This window comes from Lepisma saccharinum, chromosome 14 (genome assembly GCF_977018435.1).
Source record: "Lepisma saccharinum chromosome 14, izLepSacc3.1, whole genome shotgun sequence".
In the NCBI taxonomy this organism is placed as follows: Eukaryota; Metazoa; Arthropoda; class Insecta; order Zygentoma; family Lepismatidae; genus Lepisma; species Lepisma saccharinum.
In genome coordinates, this window is record NC_139242.1 from 25,553,368 (window position 1) to 25,579,015 (window position 25,648).

General features: G+C 36.1%; 1 protein-coding gene across 1 annotated transcript; it reads right to left on the reverse strand.

Annotated features, from left to right (window-relative positions):
- Positions 1 to 2,152: 2,152 nt before the first annotated feature.
- On the reverse strand, positions 2,153 to 25,520 carry dj-1beta (class I glutamine amidotransferase-like superfamily protein dj-1beta). The gene is made up of 5 exons (XM_083135275.1): positions 25,167 to 25,520; positions 21,320 to 21,481; positions 16,257 to 16,326; positions 13,172 to 13,297; positions 2,153 to 2,495 (listed from the first exon to the last, which is right to left on the reverse strand). Exons 1-5 carry the CDS (start codon positions 25,476 to 25,478, stop codon positions 2,362 to 2,364), a joined length of 804 nt encoding a protein of 267 aa, XP_082991401.1. The 5' UTR covers positions 25,479 to 25,520; the 3' UTR covers positions 2,153 to 2,361.
- Positions 25,521 to 25,648: the final 128 nt, after the last annotated feature.

Sequence of the window (25,648 nt, forward strand, 5' to 3'; positions counted from 1 at the left end):
ATACAATTTTATGAAATGGTAAAATGGCATACATAAAATTTAAAAATGGTTTGTGCATGACCTTTTTCAATATTTCAGTGGAATATACCTCATTTTAGTCATTAATAGGCAAAAGTTCATCCATTTGTGCTACAGGAAATATTTTTTGAGAAAAAAAATGAAAAAGTCATCACCCTAGTGTCCACACATTGCAACAGGGGTTACCCTGCATTGTCTAAAAATAGAATTTCAAGCAGCTGCAAGAATCGGTGCTCATTTTTCACTGCGTTCTAGCTTTTCGTACATGAATGTTGTGCGTAGGTGTCGTTTTGTGCCCAAGTGCGAGGACATTTTTTGGGTGGTGACAATTTTCAAAATAATTCTTGGGGGTTTTCTCCCTTCCCCCTCCATATATACGCCAAATTTGCATAAATTTTGCATTTTGTGCATTTTGACATTTTTTTAAGGAAAGTATTTTTGAAGGGATTTCCCCCCTTTTCCCCTCCATATGAACGCTGAATGTGCATAAATTATATATCGTCTGAATCTGTGATTCATTCTGCGTACAATGGTATATCTTTCATATCTCTAGGGCATTTAGTTTCTGAGCTGTAGTCAATTCAATGTATTCTGCATTTCGCTCAATTCCGAAGCTTGAGACAGTGGCGTACAAGCCTTTCGTTTCAGGGGTATAACTCACGTTACATTGGTCATACGGCAATGATGCAAATATTTTTCTGTTTCTTACATGCCAGTGATAATTTCTATGTTCATTTTGAACTTTTCATATCCTTTTTTTCAGGGGGGGCGGGAGAAACCCCATTTTTTTAAAAAAAAAAAGTATTTTCAGGTGATTTCCCCCCCTTTCCTCCCCATATATACGGCGAATGTGCATAAATTATATATCGTCAGAATGTGGGATTCATTCTGCGTACAACGGTATATATTGTTCATATCTCCAGGACAAATAGTCTCTGAGCTAAAGTCATTTCAAGGTACCGCTGCATTTTGAAGCTTGAATCAGTGGCTTGCCGACCATTCCTTTTGGGGGTACAACTCAAGTTACATTGGTCATATGATAATAATGCAAATATTTTTGTGTTCCTTACATGTCAGCGATCATTTCCATGTGCATGTCGACACTGTCATGTACTTTTTCTTGAGGGGAGGGTGGGGGAACCAAATTTTTTCTTCGGAAACTTTGGAATTTTGAGAGTTAGCCTCCTCCCCCTCACCACATATACGCTGAATTTGCTTAAATTTTATATAGTCTGAATCTCTGGTTCATTCCGCGCACAACAGTATATCACTCATCTCTCTAAGGCAATTAGCCTCCGATCTACACTCATTTAATTGAAACTCTGCATTTTGCTCAAAATCGGCTTGGGCACCAAGGGGGTTACATGTGAAAATGGCCTTGGGCACCAAAAGGTTAATGGCAACGATAACTTACGGTGGTCGTTACTGCACCCCTCCACCCCCTATATGTAATAATCATAATTCAACTTGTTTTAACATACTAATCAAAAAGCAATGCTAATTCATGAAAACAACTAATAATACCAGTATAAGGTACATACAAACTTGTTCCTGTTAAGATTAAATAACAACAGAAGCCTGATTACAGGTATTTTTGTATTTATATCTAGTAGTACTGATATGGTTTCACATCTGTATATCAACCTTAATTCTATTCAAGTAATAAAGTGTGTGTGCCACAAAATATTGTTTAACTCTGATAACTGATAAACACAAACTCAGCGTGCAAAATAATAGTACCACCACCACCACCAAAGAGTAAAACAAAAGTAAGAATCTCTTTTTACCAAATTATTACACTACCAACATTCTACACTAGGAATACACATGCTGGTAATTATTTACCTCATGCACTCAAACCCAACTACTTCATCCCTCTTGTACAGTCAAATGTAAATTAGAGTTGTTAGGGACTTATTGATAATATGCTGAATTATTTTAACTTTCATCCTATCCTGAAAAACAATCTTGCACTCTTCATGGCCTTACAATTTTTATTATTACATGGATTGTCTGCTCAAGAGGAATATAAACTAGGAATTTTAGGGTGTGTATTAGTCATTCCATAACATCAATTTTCCCCCAACTGTATATAATGCCGCACACAGCACAGGGATAAAGTAATTGCTGGAAATACACTAGAATTATTTATTTCCAATTTTATTTTACATTTTGTGAACAGTCAGTGTGGAACATAAAATTTGAAAGTAAGTATAATACTTGAACAAAACAATACAGTCCAGGAATATTTTTTCACATAATTACAGTTCAAATTACATCTTACAAATTTGAAAGGAACATATTTTGTTACACTGTAGTATAAACATATCAACCAACGAATAATTAGCATGGACATGGAACATCCAGCAGCATAGACTTTATCAATGGGTCTTTAGCATCCGTCCCAAGTAACTTCTGTACAATGGCCAACGCAAATTCAAATGCAGTTCCTGGGCCACGACTTGTAATGAGGTTACCTGCAAAAATTAAATTACCCTTTACAAACATTGCCCAGAATTCTAAGAACCCTATAATTGCACAGCTACAAAACAGAATCATGGTGTATCTAAAAATCTACGTGCATCTACATCTACATAGCACAGTGCGTTCAGTTTGGCTTGGGGCCAAGAAGATAGCTCGTGACTGCAGACGGCAAGGCATGGCATAGATGTTGGCATTTTCGATCCGTAACATCCACTTTATTTTTATGCACATAACTTTAGCATGCAATTATATTTATATTGCATAACAAATACTAACCAGTGTTATAAGAGTTGTTCAAGGTGGTGGCCAACTGCATTCACACATTCCCAGCATCTTTTGATGAAATTTTGATTGACACGGAAAAGTTCCTCTTCCGTAATTATCGTAAGTTCTGTTCTTATATTAGTTTTGAATCAGCAATTCTACCATTTAATGATCTAGTTTCTCTTAATCTCGGAACAAGTTGCCTAATTGTTTCTCTATCTGGAGCTACAATGCCAGGGAATTTCTGTGAAAATTGCCTACAAACGTCTCTATATGATTCAGTTTTCACATAAGTGTCACACAAAAATTCTTCGTTCTAAAGTGAACTTTTTGGCAGGTATTTCAATGGTCTCACAATTCTCAACTTTATCTTTGCACAATGAAATAACAATTCATGTTGAGGGGAATAAACAACGCAGTTGATAATATAAGACGTAAGTGAGTTAATAGAGATATATCCGCGAAACTTACTTGTAAATGTTCTATTAATTTCAGTGGCCTCTGCCACCACCCACTTGCGAACTCGATGCTTTACTGTTAGGTTGACTTTCGGTTCCTGTTGTTCTTTCCTCGACTACCACTAGGGGTGCTGGTGTAGCCATTTTGTCTGCTGTGCGTGATGGGTTTGAGCTGTTGTAATAGCAGGAGCGAAACATGATGAGCCTGACCACTTTCGATATTCAGCTCGTGCGGAAAGTGCATAATTGCATGCAATTACTCACTTACATCTTATATGAAATAACAATGTTCAAACTTAATAAAATTAGGTTAATCATTGAAGATATTAGTATTTACGTACATGCTTTGAAACAATTAAAATTTTGACTTAAGAAGCAATTTTCTTCTGGGTATTTTTTTACCCAGTACACGTCCTTTCGTCCCAGCAGAGAGCGTGCATCCTGCCAGGTTAACAATGGCAAGAAAATTACTTGCAAACAGAATAAATATGTCAATCGAAATTTCATCAAAAGATGCGGGGAATGTGTGAATGCAGTTGGCCACTACTTTGAACAACTCTTATAAAACAGGTTAGTACTCATTATACAATATAAATATAATTGTCTGCTTGCTAAAGATATGTGTGTGAAAATTAGCGGGATGTTACAGATCAAAATTGCTGGCATCTGTGCCATGCCTTGCCGTCTGTAGTTGCACGCTACCTCGGCCCCGAACCAAACTGAATGCACTGTATAAGTGTAATGGTGTACAGTGCATAGTATATAAATCAGTACAAAGTTATGTTGGTACTTGCATCCCATGATATGCAATTTGTAATCTAGGAATATAGGGAAAAGGCCTGTCTTGTTTCTTTACTGTGAAGTGAAAAATAGTTTTAAATGTTCACAATTCATACAAAATTATCAAAGATAGTCTACATTTACTTTGGTGAGCTGATAGTACGAAAACAACTTCTCAAAGGTCACATACCCTATTTGTGAAGATTTGTCCCAAAAGCAGAATCATTGTTGATAATGTAGCATGTTGTTTTTAGGACTTCCTCCATGAAGTACGACGAACTCAACTTCACAAAGAAGTTTACTTCAACTTCAAAATGTTGTTTTCCTACATTTAAGCTCACCAACATACGTGAAACTTTATCTTTGATACAAAAGTGAGCTATGCTCACCTATTGCAAGAATCATACAAAAAGACCTATTGCCCTAAAATGCCAACTAAGATATGCACAATACTGCCTGCCTCAACCAGTTTTGTAGCAGACTCAATTTGGGTGGAAAATCTAACTTCTAAAATTATTTTCTTCAGTTAATTTTCATTACTGGGAGGTTAAAAAAACAAACTAATTTCATATTTCTACGACAATTAATTCTTGACCTACAATTTTCTTTGTACATCATGGTAAGTTTGAAAAGCACACTTCAAAAATCCAATTCGGAGAGGTTGCACAAACGTGCGTGTGCAAGTTCAGTCTGCTAAAGGTTAAATGGGACATCAACTAGGAAAGAGGTTGAGCATTCTATGATGCAACTGGAGAATTATGCTGTCACAACATCGATTGTCACAGAAGTGCTGAATCTTATCTGCTACATTCTACATATTTTGCTGGCCAAATCCATGCTGCCAGTCTGTAACCAGCCAATATATAACACAAAAGACAAACTGACTCAAGAACTGTCAAGGCCTTTCCCTCCTCACTGGCAAATAATAGATGTGAAGAATGGCAACAGGGCTCAACCAATGTTCCTTGGATTTTTGCAAGTTTGGCAAAATCTTTCTGAAAACAGCCAGTCTAGTTGGCGTTCCATCTGGTGAAATACTGAGACAAATGCAAATGTCGAAATGGATTAGAGACAAATATATAGAGTTTCCGATTCAAAAACCTGTTTCCTTACTTCGTATAGTTGATACTTGCAGTTTTGGGGCACCCATTTGAAATATTTCCGGCACCCACCATTCAGTCCCCAAAGGGAGACACCACAAAAGTGAAAAATTAAGTGTGTGCATGTATGAGTGCGCATATATGCACACATACATACCTAGTCATATCATAAATACTGTCAAAAGGTTTGCAGGAAATAGATACAAGATGGTTAGGGATAGTGTAATATCCATATAATATATGGTACATGGATATGTGAGAAACACAAAACACTCATAGCTACTAAAATTGACCACCTTTAGCATGCACGCAGTCCTTTAGTCTGTGTTGCCACGCATAACTTGCATTACGTATGACATCTACAGGGAAATCTGCCAATGCTTTCACAAGAGAATGCTTCAAACTGGCCATGTTGAGGTGTCCTTTCTTGCATGCCATTTCCTGAAGCACAATTTGTAGGCCAGAGGGTTAAGATCACGGCTACCAGAGGGCCAATCAGAAGTGGAAATGAAGTCCGGCACATTCTTCTGGAGCCACTGCTGGTCGTCTTAGCCTTATGGGCTGTTGCCGAATCCTGCTGTAAACTCCAGGCCTGACTGCGAGAGAGTATGTTCGTGAGACCCTCGAACACAACCTCAAGAAAAGTCTCTTGGTGCACCTTGGCCGATGTTTTGATGCCTTGCTTGCAGAAATGCAGCTCAGTTGTGTCCTCGTAGCTCACTACCCACCACACCATAACTGACTGGATGATAAACCCTCTGGACTATCGGAGCCTTGTCGACTGCTTCTCGTGAACTCCTCGCATGTACCCTGTCGTTTTGGGCATTGAATGCCTCCTCAACATTGAAAAGTTTTTGATCAGTGAAAAGGATTCATCTGTGTCCATTTGCTGCGTACCGCGTAAGTAGGCGTTTGCTTTGATATTATAACGCTTCAGTAAGGAAATGACCTGTACGTTGTTTGTAAGCTTGCAGTCCCAGGTCACAACGCAACACATGAGACATGGACATTTTGGACATCTTGTGGTCCTGAGCCAGCACTGACTGTCTCCTGACAGGCTTTTATTACGCACATGCCACCACTGCTTTCACAACCTCTGGCGTCCATACTGGTCGAGGTCGCCTTGCCCTGGGCCTGTCGTTCACAGTTCCAGTTTCAGTGTATCCCTGGATAGTGCGATATACGAACCTCCTTGAGATTTGAAGCTTCTGGAGAAGTTTGAAAATCTCACCTGCTGCTTTGCCCATCTTATGTAGTGCAATGACAGCCATTCGATTTTCATACTCTCATCATTCCATCATGACCTGTATCAGAATCACCTTCAGCCGTCCACAGTACACCACACAATGACTCAGGTCTTACAGCTCCCCGTGGGCAAGTGCCGCCCTTGCCCTGAAGGTGTCCAGCCAGCCTCCAAAGTTGTGACAGTATTTATGACTAGGTAGACTGAGTATGAATTTTTGTTTAGGACTCATGAAAATCCTTAAGACACATTTGTGTAACTCATAACTGAGTAGACTGCCAGATTCCAGATCAATTTTTAAACACCCTGCATTATATCACTACAGCACAGAGTTAGTTGTTTAAATGTTAAAGTTTGTTTTGAAGTCCACTTTATACAGAGATAGGTTAATTGGGACTGGACATACAGTTCTTTAAACTGTATGTTCCAAACAATTTTGTGCCTCCATTGGTTATCACACCTGGGAACCCTTAACTATTATAAAAAGACATTACCACTACACCATCGCACAGCGATCCAGAATGCCATAAAAATCAGCAAAAATCAGGAGCTCGTTATCTGACCCCTAAATCAATACAAATGTGTAAGATAAGCATAGTTAAGGTAAAATTGACATTTTTGGTTCACAGAATTCACGAGATTGATTATTTTGATTCTTATGCAAAAAATATAATTTTGACCTATTTCAATACACACACAAGACCACAGTAAAACTAAACAATATTTACAATGCACTTGGAAGACTGAAAAACATTCCCATAAATACATTAAATAATAATAAAACAAATAATAATAATAACAATTGTGAAAAGTATCGTAATAAGGTCTTCAAGGCATTAATAAATATTTATTCATTACTTCCTATTAAATCACTTTCAAGATAAATTAATGTCTTTCAAGGCATTAAATAATATTTATTCATTAGTTCCGATATCTTTCCTTCTCCTTTAATTGTACATGGTGAATGTGACTTTCTTAGATGTATTTTCCTGACGAAGTTCTTCAGTTTATCGCTTTTTATTTCTGTCGCTACTTTCTTCAAAACTGATAATCTTCTTTTGCGAGTGCATAGAGTAGAAGAAAAAGCATCTACAAACACCCCATTTTTTAAAGCTAAAATTATTTTTAAGAAATTTATCTTCTATTCAGCAACAATCTTTATATCCTTAAAATACTTTGCTGCAGAACCACGACACATCAACACTAAAGTTAACACAGTCTTCAGCAGTATTGTCAATATGTATAGAATCTAATACGAATGAAAGAAATGTTTAAATTGATCATTCCTATCTTCACCACATTTTTCATGAAGAATGTTTTGTGCATTTCTATGATGCACCAGCACCATTAATCCGTAAGGACATGTGAATGGGTAAAAATGACCCAAGCCATTTTGAACTATTTTTTCACCTTTACCAATGAGTGCCCGAGAACCTTTCTCAGTACCTTTCCACCCAGTGAACACTTCCGAATTTCATGACCTTGGATCAGCTGTGATGCTTCGTTAGTTTCCCTCACAGGGCCATAGAAACATTTCCTGTGTAAATTTCACCCACATGTGCGCTCCTGCATTTCAGTTTGGTATTTAAACATGTTATTTACTTCTCATTTTTATCAATTTTGAAATACAATAACGATGTTCAAAATTAATACAATTACTGTAACAAATAATGGTATTGTTTATCAAATTCTTTAATGTAATTATAATTTGGACTTACGAACTAATTTTGCTTGTGGGTAATATTTATTTGTACACAGCGTGAGCCTTTGGTAAAAAGTTTAGGGAAGATGTTAATTAAAATTTTGGGGGGTGTTAGGGGTTGTTGGTGGCGTTTGAATAAATCACTGTTGCACTACACTACTAGTATACCATATTTACACGTGTATAGTATGTGTGCATTTATAATGCGCACTCTGGTTTTGGATGGGTAAAAGTGACAAAAAATTATATCTCGTATATAATGCGCAGTACAATCCAGTTTCAAGAAATGGCTTTCTTAGTTGTAGGTTGTAAATCTGTTGCTATGCTGATCAAGAGTGAATGACGTCATACCCATTCAATTACTCATTCCTTCCTTTTCAAAATATGACATCATACCTATTCAATTGCTCATTCCTTCTTTTTCAAAATATATACTTTCTCTTTCCGTGACTAATGTAACATTTATACGAGGCACATTCAAATCCTTCCAAATAGCAGTTAGCAGCACAAGATTTCTTCTATTAAGGAATTTACACACTCCATGTATGTCATATTATTTGGCCAGTAATACATTTTAATTTTTATTATCTTTTCCTTATGTTTTCTTTCATCCAAAGTACCATAAAAATCAGAAAGTTTCTTCATGTTTTGATGAACTTATTTCAACCGCATTACACATTAGTGTTGATATCTTGTATGGAATACTGTTTCCATATTCAGAAACTGCAGGATTCAAGCTTTACAACGATATATAACATGATAGGGTTCCGTAAACATGGAAAATCAATGCAAGTGTCCCAAAATCATGGAATGACCCTGCACGGTTTCATGTTGGCTGTCTGAATTATTCCGTGCATAATACGCACCACAGTTTTTGGGGGCAAAAATTTTGGAAAAAAGTGTGCATTATACATGAGTAAATACGGTATGTATTAAGCATCAGCTTATAACAAAATCGGAGACCTCCCATTCCCCACCACCTGCACACAAGACCACGTTTGATTCAGGGTTGCCAGCTGACTACATTAACAGCAAAGCACGCATTCACTAGTAAGTTATTTTGTCAAAAGTAACAATCTTTCCTCCCGTCCCATTTTCACAGTACTTCTTAGTATCCTTTGCTTTAGAAATCGTCGAGGGAAATAGCAGCGAAAGCTATGTTAAGGCGAAGAGGGACAATTACGCACCAGTTGTGCATTTATTTCAATATAGACAGATTGGGCACTGCTTTTTAAAAAAAGGGTTTAGTATGCAAGAGAGTATGAATTTCTCTACATGTTGCAAGTGAAAACTGTTTTTCAAGTTGATTAGTAAGCTATACAGAATGTTTGAAAAATAAGTTTAATAAGTATTTACAGAATCCCATGTATTCCTTATGGAAAATCAACTTCAACTTCAAGTTACAGCTAATCAAATGGGATTTTCGACTTTTCCTTCTACTATGACAAAGTTCAACGTGTCCTTTTTCCATCCATGTACTTTTCTATGTCATTGGATGTTTGATATTCCCGAAAGAACGAATAAAATAATGGTCCCATAAACCTAATGCATCTCCTTGCCATCCTGGCAGTGTTGCCAAACCTGATGTGCATTAAAGAGCTAAATTTCACCATTAATAGAACTAAAGATGACTTTCAAGGAGCTAGATTAATGAAGGTTGCATAAAATGCCTCCTAGGGTAATTTTAGGTCAGAGCGTGGGGGCGCTGCTATTACCGTTAGCTTTAAAGTGATGGCAATTTATTCTTAGTTTTTACCGCCTAGATTTGGCGGCATCGCCCATCTCAATAATCTAATGATGCTTATATGAAATCGAAAATAAAGGATTCCCGGATAACATTATTGTCATCTTCACCTTATGCACGGCGCAATATATTAAAATACCTGGGGAGGAAAGAGGGAGTGGGTGACGCAGCCTATATATGAATATCACGTCACGGCAAAATGTACGCTCATGGCAAAAGTTGGTCTATATGGGCCGGAACCAGTGGTGGCATCATAGTGGGGCAGAGGGTGGGTGTCACAGTTCACAGCCAAACAAGTGCAAGAAAGAACCAGATCTGGCTTTAAAAAAAAAAAAAAAAAAAAAAAAAAGTTTGCAACAGTGATCGGCAGCTGGCCCAACAACAAAGACCTAGGGGAAATTGTCCCTCTTCCCCTTAACTCAAGATAACTTTTGTATTCTTAAGTCAAAAATAAAAATGCTATATTTTACTTTAATTCAAATATGTGTTCTTTTCCTGTGTATTACTGAGAAGTTGTGAGTCTACCTAGCACAATGTTATTGTTCGACAAAAAAATATTTCTACAAGTCTTAAAAAAAAGTACAAAATATAGTCCGAAAATTCCATTTTCACAAACTGCCATTTTGAGGCCCGAAAATACGAAGAAATAATTGATTTAGAGAAAAATTTCTCTAGATGTTTCATGTGCCATTTAGTTGTTTAGAGAAGTGTTCATGTTTTATCCTCCCTTACCGAAAATTCAAAATTTATATTTTTGTCAACTTTTTTTGGCATTCTGGACCACTGTGCATCGGGGAGGACCATAGTTCTTTAAAATGAAAAATCAAAAAAGAACTTAGAGAGCTAAGTTTCAAAACTGTGAGAAGTATGATTTAACCATATCTCAGTATTGAGTATCAAGTATCAGAGCTTTGATGTGGATATTGACACCAACTATATCAATATTATTGAGATTGACGATGGCTTTCATTTGTGCCTACTTACCTTGTACAGTCAAGGACATGTCTGGTTGATTGATTGATTTAGTTTATTTTACTTCGCGTTTTGTGCCTCTTGGCTAATTTGCGAAGATGAGGATCAGTGATGAAATGATGAAATTGATGAATGGACATTCACAAACAACCAAGCCCGACTATATCATTGACAATCAATGGTGTTGTTACAAGCCAGAAGTGTCCGTGACTGTACATGACAAATGCAATGTCATTAATTTTCACTTATTTGTGGTTTATCAATGGGCGAAAGGGAGGGGGGGAGGGTTAATTATTACAGACTCAGAGCAAACCACCGCACTCCATTGTGTTTTGGGTCTACTATTTTCACCCATTCCATGAGTAATACGATTATATGTTAAAATTTCAATCCCAAGTTCAGATCAAGATATTTAGTTATACAGTGGAACCCCCATTTTACGTTCCTCGGTTTTACATTTTCCCGCATATTAAGTTTTTTCAACTTGGTCCCCTGAAAAACGTAAAATCGAGGTTCCACTGTATCTATATTGTCAATATCAAAATTCAATATTGCACAACTCTAGTGGGAAGACCAGATGTTGGCTTGGCAGGTCGATAGTAGAGAACAGGTAGGGGATGTCTAAGACTCAGGTTTCATCCCTGGTTGAGTTACAACTTTCACATAACTTTAAAAAAAAGCAAAACAAATCTTCATGTTACACACAGACACCTCAGAAAAAACAAAATTGTTGCATGAAATGAGTCCCATGTTATAAAAATGAATAAAATTACATTAAAAAAAAAATACTCATTTCCAAAAAACACGGTTGCTGACAAAGGCAGTTTATTAAGATTTAAAAAAAACTTCAGACGTAACGTTTCTACCCTCTATCAGGGTCTTCCTCTGATGAAGAACTAATCTAAAATAATGTGTTTAGTGTTTTTGTTTTTTTTAATATGGAAACAAGGCTTAATTATATTACTTATTTCCATTCCAATGGAAAGAGTTGGAACTAGATTTATACATCTCGGGCAAGAATAGAATTTTGCATCCCTCAGCAATAACTACCCACTTGCTTCACTTCCCTTGCTTGGAGAAAATGTTGTTATTCTACGGTTTACATTCATATTTAATGCCTGTGTGGTTCAAACCTCTCAAGGAATCCATAGCAAGAATAACAACATTTTGTTTCCAGTATGCATGCTTCTTTACTACAAAATTTTTGTTTCTTAATGGTAGCCAAGCTCACAAATACAAAATTGTCATGCAACAAGAAGCTTCAAATTCACACTGAGTTTATTCTGCTATTCCATGGGATCATTGACATTGTATTATTATGTAGTATATTAAGTAAAATCATTACGGTTAAAGGGAATTGTTAATACAGTAGTATTTCCAAAAGAAAAACAGTGTAAAAATGATTTATAAATTTTAAATACTCGTATAACAGAACACAAGACTAAAGGTTTTCCTACAATTGACATTTTTAATTGCCAAAATTAATACCTTCATAAATACTCCATCTAAAGGCCATAAGATGATGCAAAAAAATTTTGGGCGTGTTAACACGTATGGCCCTTTTGCAGTATATTCCGTTACCTAAAATCCTTACTTCAGCTAAAAAATGGGGTATAAAAAGCCACTTGAGAGAAATGGTAAAAGAGTGCAGGTTGTAAAGAGATCTGCACAGGAGATACACAACACATTAAAAAGGCAAGGATACACTAAAAGACTTCCTCAGAGAGAGTGGAAAAGGTCAGCTGTTCTCACAAAGATAAAAACATTTGTTAAAACACTCTCACTATCTCCCAACATAGAAGATAAATCGCTGGGAACTATTTCTGAGGAAATTAAAATCAGCACATTCAAGAACAATGTCACAAATAAATAAAAACGACATTACAGACACTTGCAAATTCCTCATCACTTGGTACTTTGTATAATGCATCAACATAAAAAAATGTGCAATAATTGTCTTTAAGTAATAAGTGTAATCTTGATGCAATCTTTACAGAACTATTTATATTGCCACTGAAGCAAGCAATAATATTACAAATCATATTCACTTAACAGGTGTCAATATTTTCATGGAGAGCCATGACACTTACTCTTTTGCTCATTTATCAAAAAATCTGTGCCTCCCCTTCAAAAAATTAGTTATTTCCTATTAGCATTGAAGAATTTCTAAAAAAAAAGAATAATTATAATATGGAAAAAATAGCATTAAAAAATTAATTTGAATATAGAGTGGTTTTCAGAAGTAGGATAGATAAAATGAAAGTTTCATCACATTAAACAGCTTACGGACAAAGATATGAATGAAAAACATTGCAACACATGCAATATTTGTTTTATATCACATACACTGAAACTTTGTTCTATCAAAAGCTGCAAATGCAATGAAATAATAAAAAAAATTCTTACCGTCAACAACCACTCTGTCTTCTAAGTAATTGTAATTTCCTCCCTGGAGCAATTCATTCTTCACTGAAGGGTAAGAAGTTAGTCTTTTTCCAGTACCAATACCATGAGCCTTAAGAGCAGTTGGAGCTGAAAAAAGGTAAATGCGAACAGTCATTATACATGACAATTTACATTCGTATAATTTTGTAAGTCAGGCACCATAACATTTAAATCTTTACATTTTAGACTGGATATTTAATTTTCAGAAGAATGGGCTTTTGCAAGTGTTTAGTGGATGGAATTTGGTGATGAACAATGGCAAGGAAGAAATTTAGAACAGAATTTAGTTTATCTAAATTTGAAGGGGATGACAATAGACCCAATCGGAGAACAGTATTCAATTTTAGGTGAAACGAAAAGTTTGTAAAAAGTGCTGAGAGCAGACAGGTTGTTTATTTCGGTAAAACAATAGAGTAGACCCAGATTTGCATGGAATCCTTAGTGACTGCAGAGATGTGCTCAGAAAAGGAGAGTTTCTCATCAAATATGATGCCCAGGTCCTTCGGTGCGGCAACTCTTTGAACACAATTATTATTCATGAAGTATTTTGTGTTTAATGTGTTTTTCTTTAAGGAGAAGGTCAATATGTACATTTTTGAGGATTAAGTTTAAGTTCCATATTTCGCACCACTTTATGAGAGAATCTAAATTCTTTTACATATCACAGAAATTTGATATTTTAATACAGCGAAACCTCGATTTTACGGTTTTCAGGGTACCAAGATGAAAAGAAAATTAAAATGTGGGAAATTTTTACATTTTGCTATGTTGGGCCATCAAGATTTAATGTATATTGCGGGAAAATGTAAAATCGGGGTTCCACTGTATATATTTTACAATTGTCGGCAAATAAAAGGAGATTTGCATAAGATGTATATTTATTTCAATTCTGTGAAAGTATGTTTGAATATTGAAAGTATCCAATGTATTCTAGAGTATGTACTTCAGAGATTTCGTTTTTTGTATTTCTCCTCATGTGGCAGTTGCAAATAGTTATTTAAGATGATTATTAGGCTAGATAATAGCTATTAAATAAAATAAGGAAATTTATGAACTATAATTATTAGTTTTGCAGGAAAAGTTTCCTATAAGACATTAATCATATAAATATAATGCCAAATCAAAATCAGATCTCCTGATTGAAACATTTTCCTATGCAGAAGATATTTTCAAAATGGTGGCAACATTTTTAAAAATTATTTTGACGCTTTTTCATATTTAAAGCAATCAGTTCTGGTTCAACTGCTGAAAGTGTGCAACTCTGTCAGATGAATTTCTGGTCATATCCTAATATGGATTTTTTTTTCATTATTGGGGGCATTCATATAAATAAGAAGATCAATCAATCTGAAACTTATTGTTTTTAATTGTAAGGTTTAAATATTTGAGAATGCATGTAATATGCATATTTCACCAACAACAATACTAGCATCTCTAGCCTATATGCTTCACAGACAAAGTAAATCAAACTTTGCTACATTTTTAAAGCATCAGACACTAGACACTTAACAACCTTAGGAGTGGGCACGGAGGGGGGGGGGGGCAATTGCCCCCTAATTACGGACGTTCGCATATTTTTTTTCCACGAAGGGACAAACAAGATATTTTTCCATGGGCACATTACCCAATAATAGTGTTGCCCCCTCAAAAAAACAACACTTGAATTTGAAATTATTGCAAAATAATTAATGTAAATTACTATGACTGAAATCAAATTATACATGTAAAATAGGTTGATATTTGTTTTCGAAGGGGGAGGTGTGGCCATCCTTGTCCCCTCCCACCCCATTTCCAGACATTCCATGCTCCTATATTATTATACTTTCACTTAGAAATTTAGTGTAGAGGAATCTTATTGCTGTTATTAAACAATATTATACTCTTAAAGAAAATGAAGTATTTTCAAGCCGATGAAAGTATGAAGCAACTATGGGGGCACAACCACAAGGGGGCAGGGGGGCATTGCTTTTTTCCAACCTTGGACGTAAGTAAATTCTAGAAGGGGCAAACATTGAAGTAAAAGAATGCAAGACAAGCAGAATCTGAGAGTAGCAGGACAAAAGAATACTGAAGATGGAATTAGTTTTCATGTCTTTCTTGCATTATTTCTTCCAGGCCAGGGGCATCTGCAGGGGGACACAGAGGGGCAATTGCCCGTCTCGACTTCTAATTTTATATAAATAAAAATTCATTTCGTAAAATTTTCTTCCTTGCTATGTCTGCTTTTCTTGCAGTATTGTCAAGTTCAGAGCCGACCGATCTGAATGAGAAAAATTGTAAACGAAACAAGAATGCCATAGCATCCCATGATTTTTTTTGCACGCTATTAAATCAATACTGTTTTCAATTTATATAAATTCGGATCAAAAAATTTTCTTGCTCGCTTCGGTTGCAATTTCTTGGTTTTCTGTAATGCATTGTGAATTACCAAACGGACAAGTAAGCAAATAAGTACTTCAAACAGTTGCTGCTATAACAGTTTGGATTGGAGGAAAAGGAGCACGCACATTTCAAAGACAATTTATATCATGTTTAAATATGGTTTGTTATGAAGCAGATGAATTGATTATGTAATGTATTTAAATAATATGTTTATATATATATATATATATATATATATATATATATATATATATATATATATATATATATATATATATGCAATACCCGTCAATGCAATAAAACTAAAAGAGTGAGATAAAATGAGATTTTTCTTTCCCGACTGAACTTTCATCAAGGCTTTTGCTCCACCTAATCAGAGGGTTTGCGCACGCCTATGTTAACAACACATTCTTTCTTATACTTTTCATGCATTAAGGCTATGTCATCATCATACTCAAGTTGTTTTTCACTTGTTAGCAGACACTTCATGATTCCATCAAATCAGTTCATTATGAATATTTTAATCCAATAGCATGTGAAGAACCTTACAATTTATGTATGAATGTCAACGTTGAAATTCATTCCCAAGATACTGACCACATTTGCACTACAACCTGTATTCTATTCACAAAACACCATGTCCTGATGTGAAACGTACACTCACCTGCACAAATAGCAGCTACTACTCGTCCCTGGCTTTCCTGTTCCTTCAGAGCAGAGCCAACTTCAGCAGACTGGAAAATCAAATCAAAAGAACCATAACAGTTTAATTCATGTTTATGGGATAAACAACGCGATAGTATACTCCATACACGTAATCAAATTATTAAATTTATCAGCGAGACTTACTTATAATAGTTCTATTATTTTTGGAGGCCCCTGCCACCAACCACTTGGGAACTTTGGTTACAAGGTGCATCAACCCCCCAACATGGTGCAGAAAAGTAGAGATGCAGATCCGGCATCCAAACCATCACCAGTAAACAAGCAACAATAACATGTAACACCGAACTGCCTTTCCAAGACCCTGAGGCAGTTCGGCATCAAACTAAACACTGACTAAATTAGCCAGTGCACTAAAGGAACACAAACAATCATCCCCCTAGACAATCCAGCAATATATGATGCCCAGTATTACTTCAACTCGCGTTACATTGGTAGTTCTATAACAGCCATCAGTGAACGCACACGACAGTACTTGACAGAAGCCAAAAAATATCACCCAACAACCTCCAATTCAATAAACACACTGTCAAAAATGTTTTACTTAGGTATACATTGCGCACACTAAATGACATCAAAATCAAGGAGATGCACACAATTATGCACTTTCCGCATGAGTTAAACATTGGCAGCGGTCAGGTGCATCATATTTGGCTCCCGCTACTGCAACAGTTGAAACCCAGGAGACAAACTGATTACACCAGCTCTCCTAGTGACATGCAGGGAAATGACAGAAACCGGAAGCCGCCCAGCAGTGAAACAAGAATTTCTCAAGTGGATGGTGGAGGTGCCACCAAAATTTATGTAAACATTACAAGTAAGTGTAACGGAAAAAGATAGTAATTCACTTATATGTATAACAGTTTAAAATTGAAACTCCATACAGTGTCTTTTCCCATAGCTTCAAATGAACACATGTAACACAATAACATCGTTCTTAATAATCATCTAAAAACAAAAATAATTTCCACAGGATAATTAGGAGTAAATAAATTCTCAATGAACATGGACAGAATTTTAATTCTTACAAGCAACTTATAAAAATAATCACTGACTTAGCATTTGCACAAAAGAAAATCAATGCAAATGAACTCATTCATTGTTCCACAGGTTTTTGTATCACCTCAATCAGCAGGTGGAATAATGAATAAGTCAGGGGTTCGCATTGAGAGTTGAACTTATAATGTTTAGTTACATTTTAAGAACTATTAAGGCACACTCTTCTTGTGCATGTCTTCTGATCGAATTAAAGTTTACAAACTAGTACGCACGGAAACCATCCTGCACGTGCATTGTCTACAAGTAGCACACAATTTTCACTGAACAATCGTGTCTCCCAGTCCACGAGTGTCCTGAAAATCTACTTAAGGGAGGCCTTGACAACTTTCACACCAGGACTTTCTCCTTTTCGTTATGTGCACTAATAATGGAGTTGCCTACGGGACCTGACTTTTGAATCAAACAATATTGTCTTTATATTGCAAACAATATTGTCTTTATATTGTATTTCTGTTAGACTTTTACTCTTGAATCATAAGAATTTATCTATCAAAATGTTATCATACATTACCTAATCTACCTAACCTAACCCATTTTCATATTTTGTAGTGTTATTGAATAATGGTGTGTACACATCAATTTTTTTTTTTAAAATTTCAACATCCATTTTTGAGAAATTGAAGACTTAAATTGTAAAATTACAATTCACTGCCTAAATTTTACATGAAGGAATAATTTACCAAATTCCTGGATCCACCATTATACAGTGATTGCTTGCACTAAGGTAATAAAATTTGTAGTTGTATGACTACCATACTCCAATAATTGTGTATCAGATCAATTTTTTCTCGAGTCAGAAATTTTGAATTTTTTTGAATTTGCACATAGGTAACATGCTATGTTTCCAAACTACAGGGTGTCCCACGAACGGCGCAACTGGGAATTAAGAGTGGCGTTACTTTGTAACCGAAACCTGTACATACATAAGTCATACACCAAATATTAGCCCTGTCCAAGTAGATATTTTTAAACATAGAATGCCAATCCTGAAATGCCTCGTACAGGCGTACTGGTCCAAATGGGTGTTTTAAAAAAAATATGAGGTACAGTGGCAACACTGTTGATGTTTGAAGGCAACAAAAGGTGTGTTTAGTGATGGTCTATGACATGGAAATAGTGGAAACAGGAAAAAAGAAAATGAAAATTATGGTGAAAAAAGTGTTCTTACCTACTCCTGGCAACCATGCAATGTGCGTAACAGGCAGTGTAGCTTTACAAAAGATGTTGAAAATGACAACCATTTTCCCTGGGGAGGAAAGAGGGAGTGGGTGACGCAGCCTATATATGAATATCACGTCACGGCAAAATGTACGCTCATGGCAAAAGTTGGTCTATATGGGCCGGAACCAGTGGTGGCATCATAGTGGCCCAATGGCCCAATGGCACATGAAACATCTAGTTTAGACATACTAAACCCTGAGGCATTCATCAACACGTTTTATCATGTTGGAAGCAACTTTATGCAAGGTTGATTGGTTTATATTGTTAATGGCTGTTCAAATGTTTATTTTTAGATCATCAAGTGTTCTTGGGTTATTAATGTAAACTGTTTGTTTCAAATAACCCCACAGAAAAAAATCTGGAGACGTCAGATCAGGGGAGCGACTGGGCCATAAGTTTTTGCTTATAATGTGATCGCAAAAAAACTCTGCCAACATGTCTAAAGTTTCATTAGACGTGTGACATGTTGCGGAGTCTTGTTGAAACCAACAATCACGTTCATCACGTTCCAACAGAGAAATAAACTGTGTGGTAAGGTCACGATAAACTATTCCTTCAACTGTTGTGTTGAAAAAGAATGGACCGATTATTTTTCTCCGCGAAATCACGCACCAAACACCGATCTTTCATGGACAAAGTGATTGTTCATGTAACAAATGGGGATTGTTACTTGACCAGGGTCGAGAATTTTGACTGTTGACATATCCATTTAAGTAGAACCATGCTTCATCCGTGAAAAAAACCTTAACCAAAATATTCACACCATTGTCTCTAATAAAATTTCTAAACCACTGGCAGTATCTTACACGTGCACCTTTGTCTGCTTCCTTCAGTTCTTGCACAGCCTGTACCTTATATGCACGTAGGTGGAATTGTTTTAACGCTCGGTGAGTTGTTGTTGATACACCTGAGTGTGCAGCAAGTTTATGAACAGATTTCCTGGGAGATTGTGATATTCTCTGCTCCACATCCTGCAGCACACCTTGTGTCAAAACTGGTGGTTGTCTGTGGTAGGGTTTGTCATTAACTGATCCTGTTTCACGAAATCTGGAAACAAGTCGATCGTCGAATTTTCTGGAACACTGTTATTCGGATATTTCTCGCGAAACACAGTTTTTACACTAGCGTACGATTTTGAACAAAAATAATGTTCCACAATGAACACCCTCTCTTCCAAAGAGTACTTCATTTCACAGAACAATTCTAATCATCCCCTACGAATAATGCGAAATGCACGGCTCAAACAGTTCTGAGTACACAACAAACTGATTCTTTTGTTCTCGTTCGGTGGGCGCTCTTATCGCATTGCATAGTTGCCAGGAGTAGGTAAGTAACACTTTTTTCACCATAATTTTCATTTTCTTTTTTCCTGTTTCCAGTATTTCCATGTCATAGACCATCACTAAACACACCTTTTGTTGCCTTCAAACATCAACAGTGTTGCCACTGTACCTCATATTTTTTTTAAAACACCCATTTGGACCGGTACGCCTTTACGAGGCATTTCAGGATTGGCTATACGCGAAAACGATCAGTTTTCTTCTCTGAACTATAGATGGCGAAATAGTCCACCTACCCAAGGTGGAAATTGACATCCAAATTTCCGTACGAATGTTTGACATGCAATTTTCCATGCTTTGTGGAAAAATAAATTTACACTTTCACTTACATTTGGCAACACTGCATGAACAACACTGCACCCCGTTTGTTGTTTCTATGTTTAAAAATATCTACTTGGACAGGGCTAACATTTGGTGTATGATTTATGTATGTACAGGTTTCGGTTACAAAGTAACGCCACTCTTAATTCCCAGTTGCGCCGTTCGTGGGACACCCTGTAGAACTATCTCCACTGGTAACTCCCACAGTACTGTTATAAATATTCATCATCATACCCATATTATTCATGATAGATGCGGTAAACGGAGTTTAAAATTACTTACGTGAAATTTAGAAAATTTCGCACTTCCGCCTTGCACCATTAAATTGTGCAACGTGGAAGTGTGAAATTTTCTAAATTTCACGTCAGTAATTTCCATGTTAGTTTCAGATTTACGAATTTCAAAATAGAACTTTGCTGCGACATTAATACTTCTCATGAAATAAAACGATTTATTTAAACATGCTCATGCTACGACAACCAACATCAAATGAATGAAACTTATAGCAACTCTTCTAACACTTCTATGTTTTTGAACTGTACTCACACGTGAAGTGTCTATCACATATTCCTTATTCTCAATTGGCCAACTTACTCGGTTTCAATATATAAGTGACAACCTCACCCATGAAAATCTCTGGGCCTAGATCAATTTCATACACATTGCTTTTCTACTGACTGAGTAACCAAATTTGACTAACCTCCACAGGAAGAGCTAGTAACTGCTAAACTGGCCAATGTGCAGCTTATTTTTCCAGCAGAAGCTGTATCTGCCTTACAATAAATAAATAGCAATAGGTAAAATGGTTGTCAACCTAACGCCTTTTATGAACGAAGATAAGAATGTTCATAATAAACAGATCTGAAACCATGGTAAAAATTGGACATTACATAACGTCCAGCAAGTGCTTCTTGAGCATCACAAAGTGAAATATGGGTGTAAATAACGCACACTAGTGGAAGCCTTGTTAATAGACCTAAATCAATTCTCTAATCAGGATTCCCTACTCAAATCCTACTACTACTACTACTACCTAATAAGAAACATAACAATAGACACTTACTGCAGCAAGTCCTTGTGAGCCCTTCAGACCACCAGGGAGAATAATCACATCATACGGCCCTTTCTGAACAGCTTCTTTCAGGCTAAGGTCAGGTTTAATTACAACATCTCTGCTGCATTTCACTGCATCACTACCACCAATTCCTGCTACAGTCACTTGGATCTGCATAGAAAAAATAAAAGTTTCTAAACATCAGAGTACATGTGCAAAATTGTTTATTTAATATTCTGTTTATGCACCTTTAGGCTAACTGTGACTTAAGTTCATGCAAGCAACAAAACCAGTCTTTGAATGAGAGAACATGTGATGGCCACAAGTGAATTGGGTAAAGAAATAACAAAATTTATAAACTAAAACCTAGTACAAATTTGGTGTTTCTACTTTAATTCAAGATGAGTATTTTCATCTGGGCTTCACAAATATCAGGTCATACACTTTTGCAGAGCTCAGTAGCATGGGTGTGTTAAGATTATTTTCTAAGCAGGAGAAAACCATAGATAAAACTTGAATACTAGAACAACAACAATTATTATTATCATGGTTATGATTATTATTATACCATATATATATACATATATATACCATTTCATATACCAAACATATTTCTTCACTTTTACACAAGAAACTGCTTACGGCAATAAGTTCCTGTAGCATTGTCTAACATTTGGAAGGTGTTTTCTGTCATGTGGGTATGTATCATAGCGGAAATTCATTGGTAGAACAGCTGCAGGCTGAACCTCGCCCTTTAATAAAGGAAAATTGAAGAGCCGGCCCAAGTTCCCTTTGTTTTATTGCGATTTCATCATGCTACGAATGCAATTTTTACATGGTTCGATTTCGATCTATGTCTGTTAACACATACTGTAGAGTTTTAGCGATTACTTAAGATTTTGTTCAATATACGCTTTCGTGGTTAGGTTAGGCAGGTTAGGTTTGGTTCCCTTAACATTAACATAAAGTCAGCAGGTTAGGTTTGGTTCCCTTAGCATTAACATAAAGTCCCTAAATGCATTAAAATAAGGTTCCAATTTACTTCTACATTCATTCCCATGCTTCTACGATATTTACTGTCGCTTGTTGACCGAGAATATCTTGTCCATGAGAAGTGCGTGAGCTAATTTTCAAGTTTGTTTTTTCAACATAAATAACTTTTTCTCGAGTCCAAACAGTTATTACTTTAAGGAAGGTTCAAATTTCGTGTGACAATGATTTCCAAATTCTACAATAATTAGTCTTTGAGCTAGGAAAAATCATAAAACAATCGGAACCATTACCCAAAAGACTTTGGCACGTACACCTCCGTAGATTATCCCACGTTGTGCTTCTGTCTTGTCAATTGCAGGGTTTCCAACCACACCAGTGTTTTCCGAAAAGATGACGTGTCGTGGATGACTGGTGAAATTCATACCGGGTGTGGAAGATCCACTAGATTTTGTAATTGGGTACTTGAAAATGGATAGCCCCAAAAACCATTCACGCATAGCCCCATGAACCATTTCCAGCAAGGTTAGGCAAGAATAGTTAAAATTTTGTTCGTAAAATAATGCAAAGAAGCTTAAAAAAAATTCACTTCAGTATTTTTTGGGTTACGAAGGTTGGAAATACTGTATCGACAAAACACACGCACGACGCGCGATGATCTGTGAAGGTGTACATAACATACTGTTTCTTACGGAAATGAAACAACGCAAATAAAGAAGTACTCATAATGTGAAAACTTGACATTACTTTCATCAAAAAAACGTGGATACACCTTCAAGAATGTTCCGTGAAGCAGATAGGTAAATATGAATGTTAAAACTGACGAAACGGAAGATGTTACATGTGTTTGTGGAATAGTAAATTTTTACCCACCATTTTATAAACAGAGCAAAAATAACTGTATTTTATTCCAAATTTATTAGTATCAATCTAACTGATAACTGGTTATCCAGCACTACTGTTTTGCATTAATTCTAACATTTCATGCAGTTAATGTACTAAAATGCAGAGGAAATGTATATTCTATTTTGAAATTAACATTCACAAATCTCGTTAAAAATTTGTTTTGAACGTTAGACAGAACATAGAGTGTATGTTGTGCGACTTCTCAGATAAAACTCCAATTTTTGGAATTTTAAAAACTGAGCAATCATGTATTTTTTGGCCTAAATGGTGGAATGGTAAGGGGGAAAAAACTGGTCCCTTTATTGTACACTCAAAATTTTCCCATCAAATGCAGTTTTTGGTCCAAGTTCCTTTTGTTTTATTACAATTTCATGCAATTTTAACATGCCTCAATTTCGATTTATTTTCTGTTAACACGTACTGCGGAGTATTAGCGATTACTTAAGATTTTGTTCAATATATGCTTTCATAGTTAGGTTAGGCAGGTCAGGTTTGGTTCCCTTAGCATTAAAATAAAGTCGCTAAATGCATTCTACTAAGGTTGGATAATAAACCTTTTCGAGCAAGGCCTCATCTCCAGGAAGCTACCAACTCGCGGCAAGCCACGGCACCTAGCGACCTCTTGAGTGAGATGAGTCAAGGCAAAATGGATAATAAACCTTTTCCTGCTCCCACAAAAATAGGCAATAACTAGGCTGGAGAGTTCAATGAACTCACCAATCTCTAACTCACATTCTACTAAGGTTCCGATTTATATCTACATTAATTCCCAGTAGTCTACGATACTTACAGTCACTTGTCAATGGAAAACACATTGTCCATGGGAAGTGTGCATGCTTGCATAAAGTAATTTTTAAGTTGTCTTTTTCAACATAAATAACTTTTTTCAAAATCCAAACAGTGCTCATTACTTTACTGAAGGTTCAAATTTCGTGTGACAATGTTTGCCAAAATTCTATGATAATTAGTCTTCCTGCTTGAATTTGAAAAGAATTATAAAACAATCGGAACTGTAACCCAGTTTTTAATCTAGGTTATTCTGTCCAAATACTACCTAACTAGACTTAATCTTTGTAATTAACAATAGAAATAACAAACTTTCTGCTTTTTGGTAACATGAAATGAACAATACATGTCAATTTCCGGGAGGAGGAGGGGACGATGGACCATTTTGCCCTCCCCCATTTCCAATGCCCATTCACTTGCCTGAACATACAAATTTCACATTTAGTGTTTAAAGTATAGTGTTATCAAAATTAAAGAAAATCAATGGTACTGGTCATACCATTCCCTGGTGTTGTAAGAACCTCAAAGACGTACACTTCTTACTACATCACTGTTGTGACTGGAATTAAACTTCAGACAACAACAGGTTAACAACTAAAAGCTAATTATACACTATATAGCCAAAAGTAACAGGACACACAAGTGAATGTGGAGGTAGTATCATGGTCTGATTTTCCTGGTTTGGGCTCGGGCCAGACATCTTATTAGTTACCTAGCTGGTGCCTATGGTGTCTGGTGACTTTTGGCTATATAGTGTAATTTGTCTTGGTAACACTTCGATCTAGTGAAAACAGATTTCTTTATTTTTACAGAAGAAACTACTTACGGAAATCAGTTTCTATAGCATTATCGAAGTTCGTCAATTTATTTTCTTTCATCGTGTAATCTTGTTTAGCGCGAATTCATGTTGTTTTTTCTAGAAAAATGATTTTTTAACTGTTTGCCTAACCTAACCTTACCGTGAATGTTTTTTGGGGCTATCCGTGAATGGTTTGTGGGGCTATCCGCTATTATTTTCGTGAGAAAAGCATAAATCCACTGTAAAGAATGTTCCGGAATGCAGAATACGTAAGTAGGAAGGTTAAAAAGGGCGAAATAAATCAGTTATAGGTGTTTTCGCGAGATCGAAGTAGTACCATTGTCTTAATTTATAAGCAAAATTTCCAAGTCTTACTCCGGCTCTACGCAGCACATCTATAGATATGACACATTCCATTTCTTCAGCCCCTTCAGCTAACACCACCATTGCACTTTTAGCACCCATATTTGTGCAGGACCCGTAACACTTGACTTTCTTAGGTAACGAAAAATAAACTTTATCTAAAGTGCGACCTTCAAAAAATTTCCTACAGGTCGAAACGGGAACACCATTTGATTTTGATCTTCCACTACCAGAAATCAATGTTGCCAGATGACTGGGTATTCCAGTGACAGACGACGTATTCGTAACGATTTGCATTTGTTGCAAAAAAAATCTTACATACATTTTAAATAGGGATTATTTAATTTAGCTTCTTTAAACGTCACTACAAAATAATAAAGAACCTGGCAGATCAAATCTTCAGCTGTATCATATAAGTCTTGACTAAAAATGTCCTGCATGGAGGAGTTACATTAGTCCCGTTCGGCGGGCCAGTCGTCTTGAAGATCTTGCAC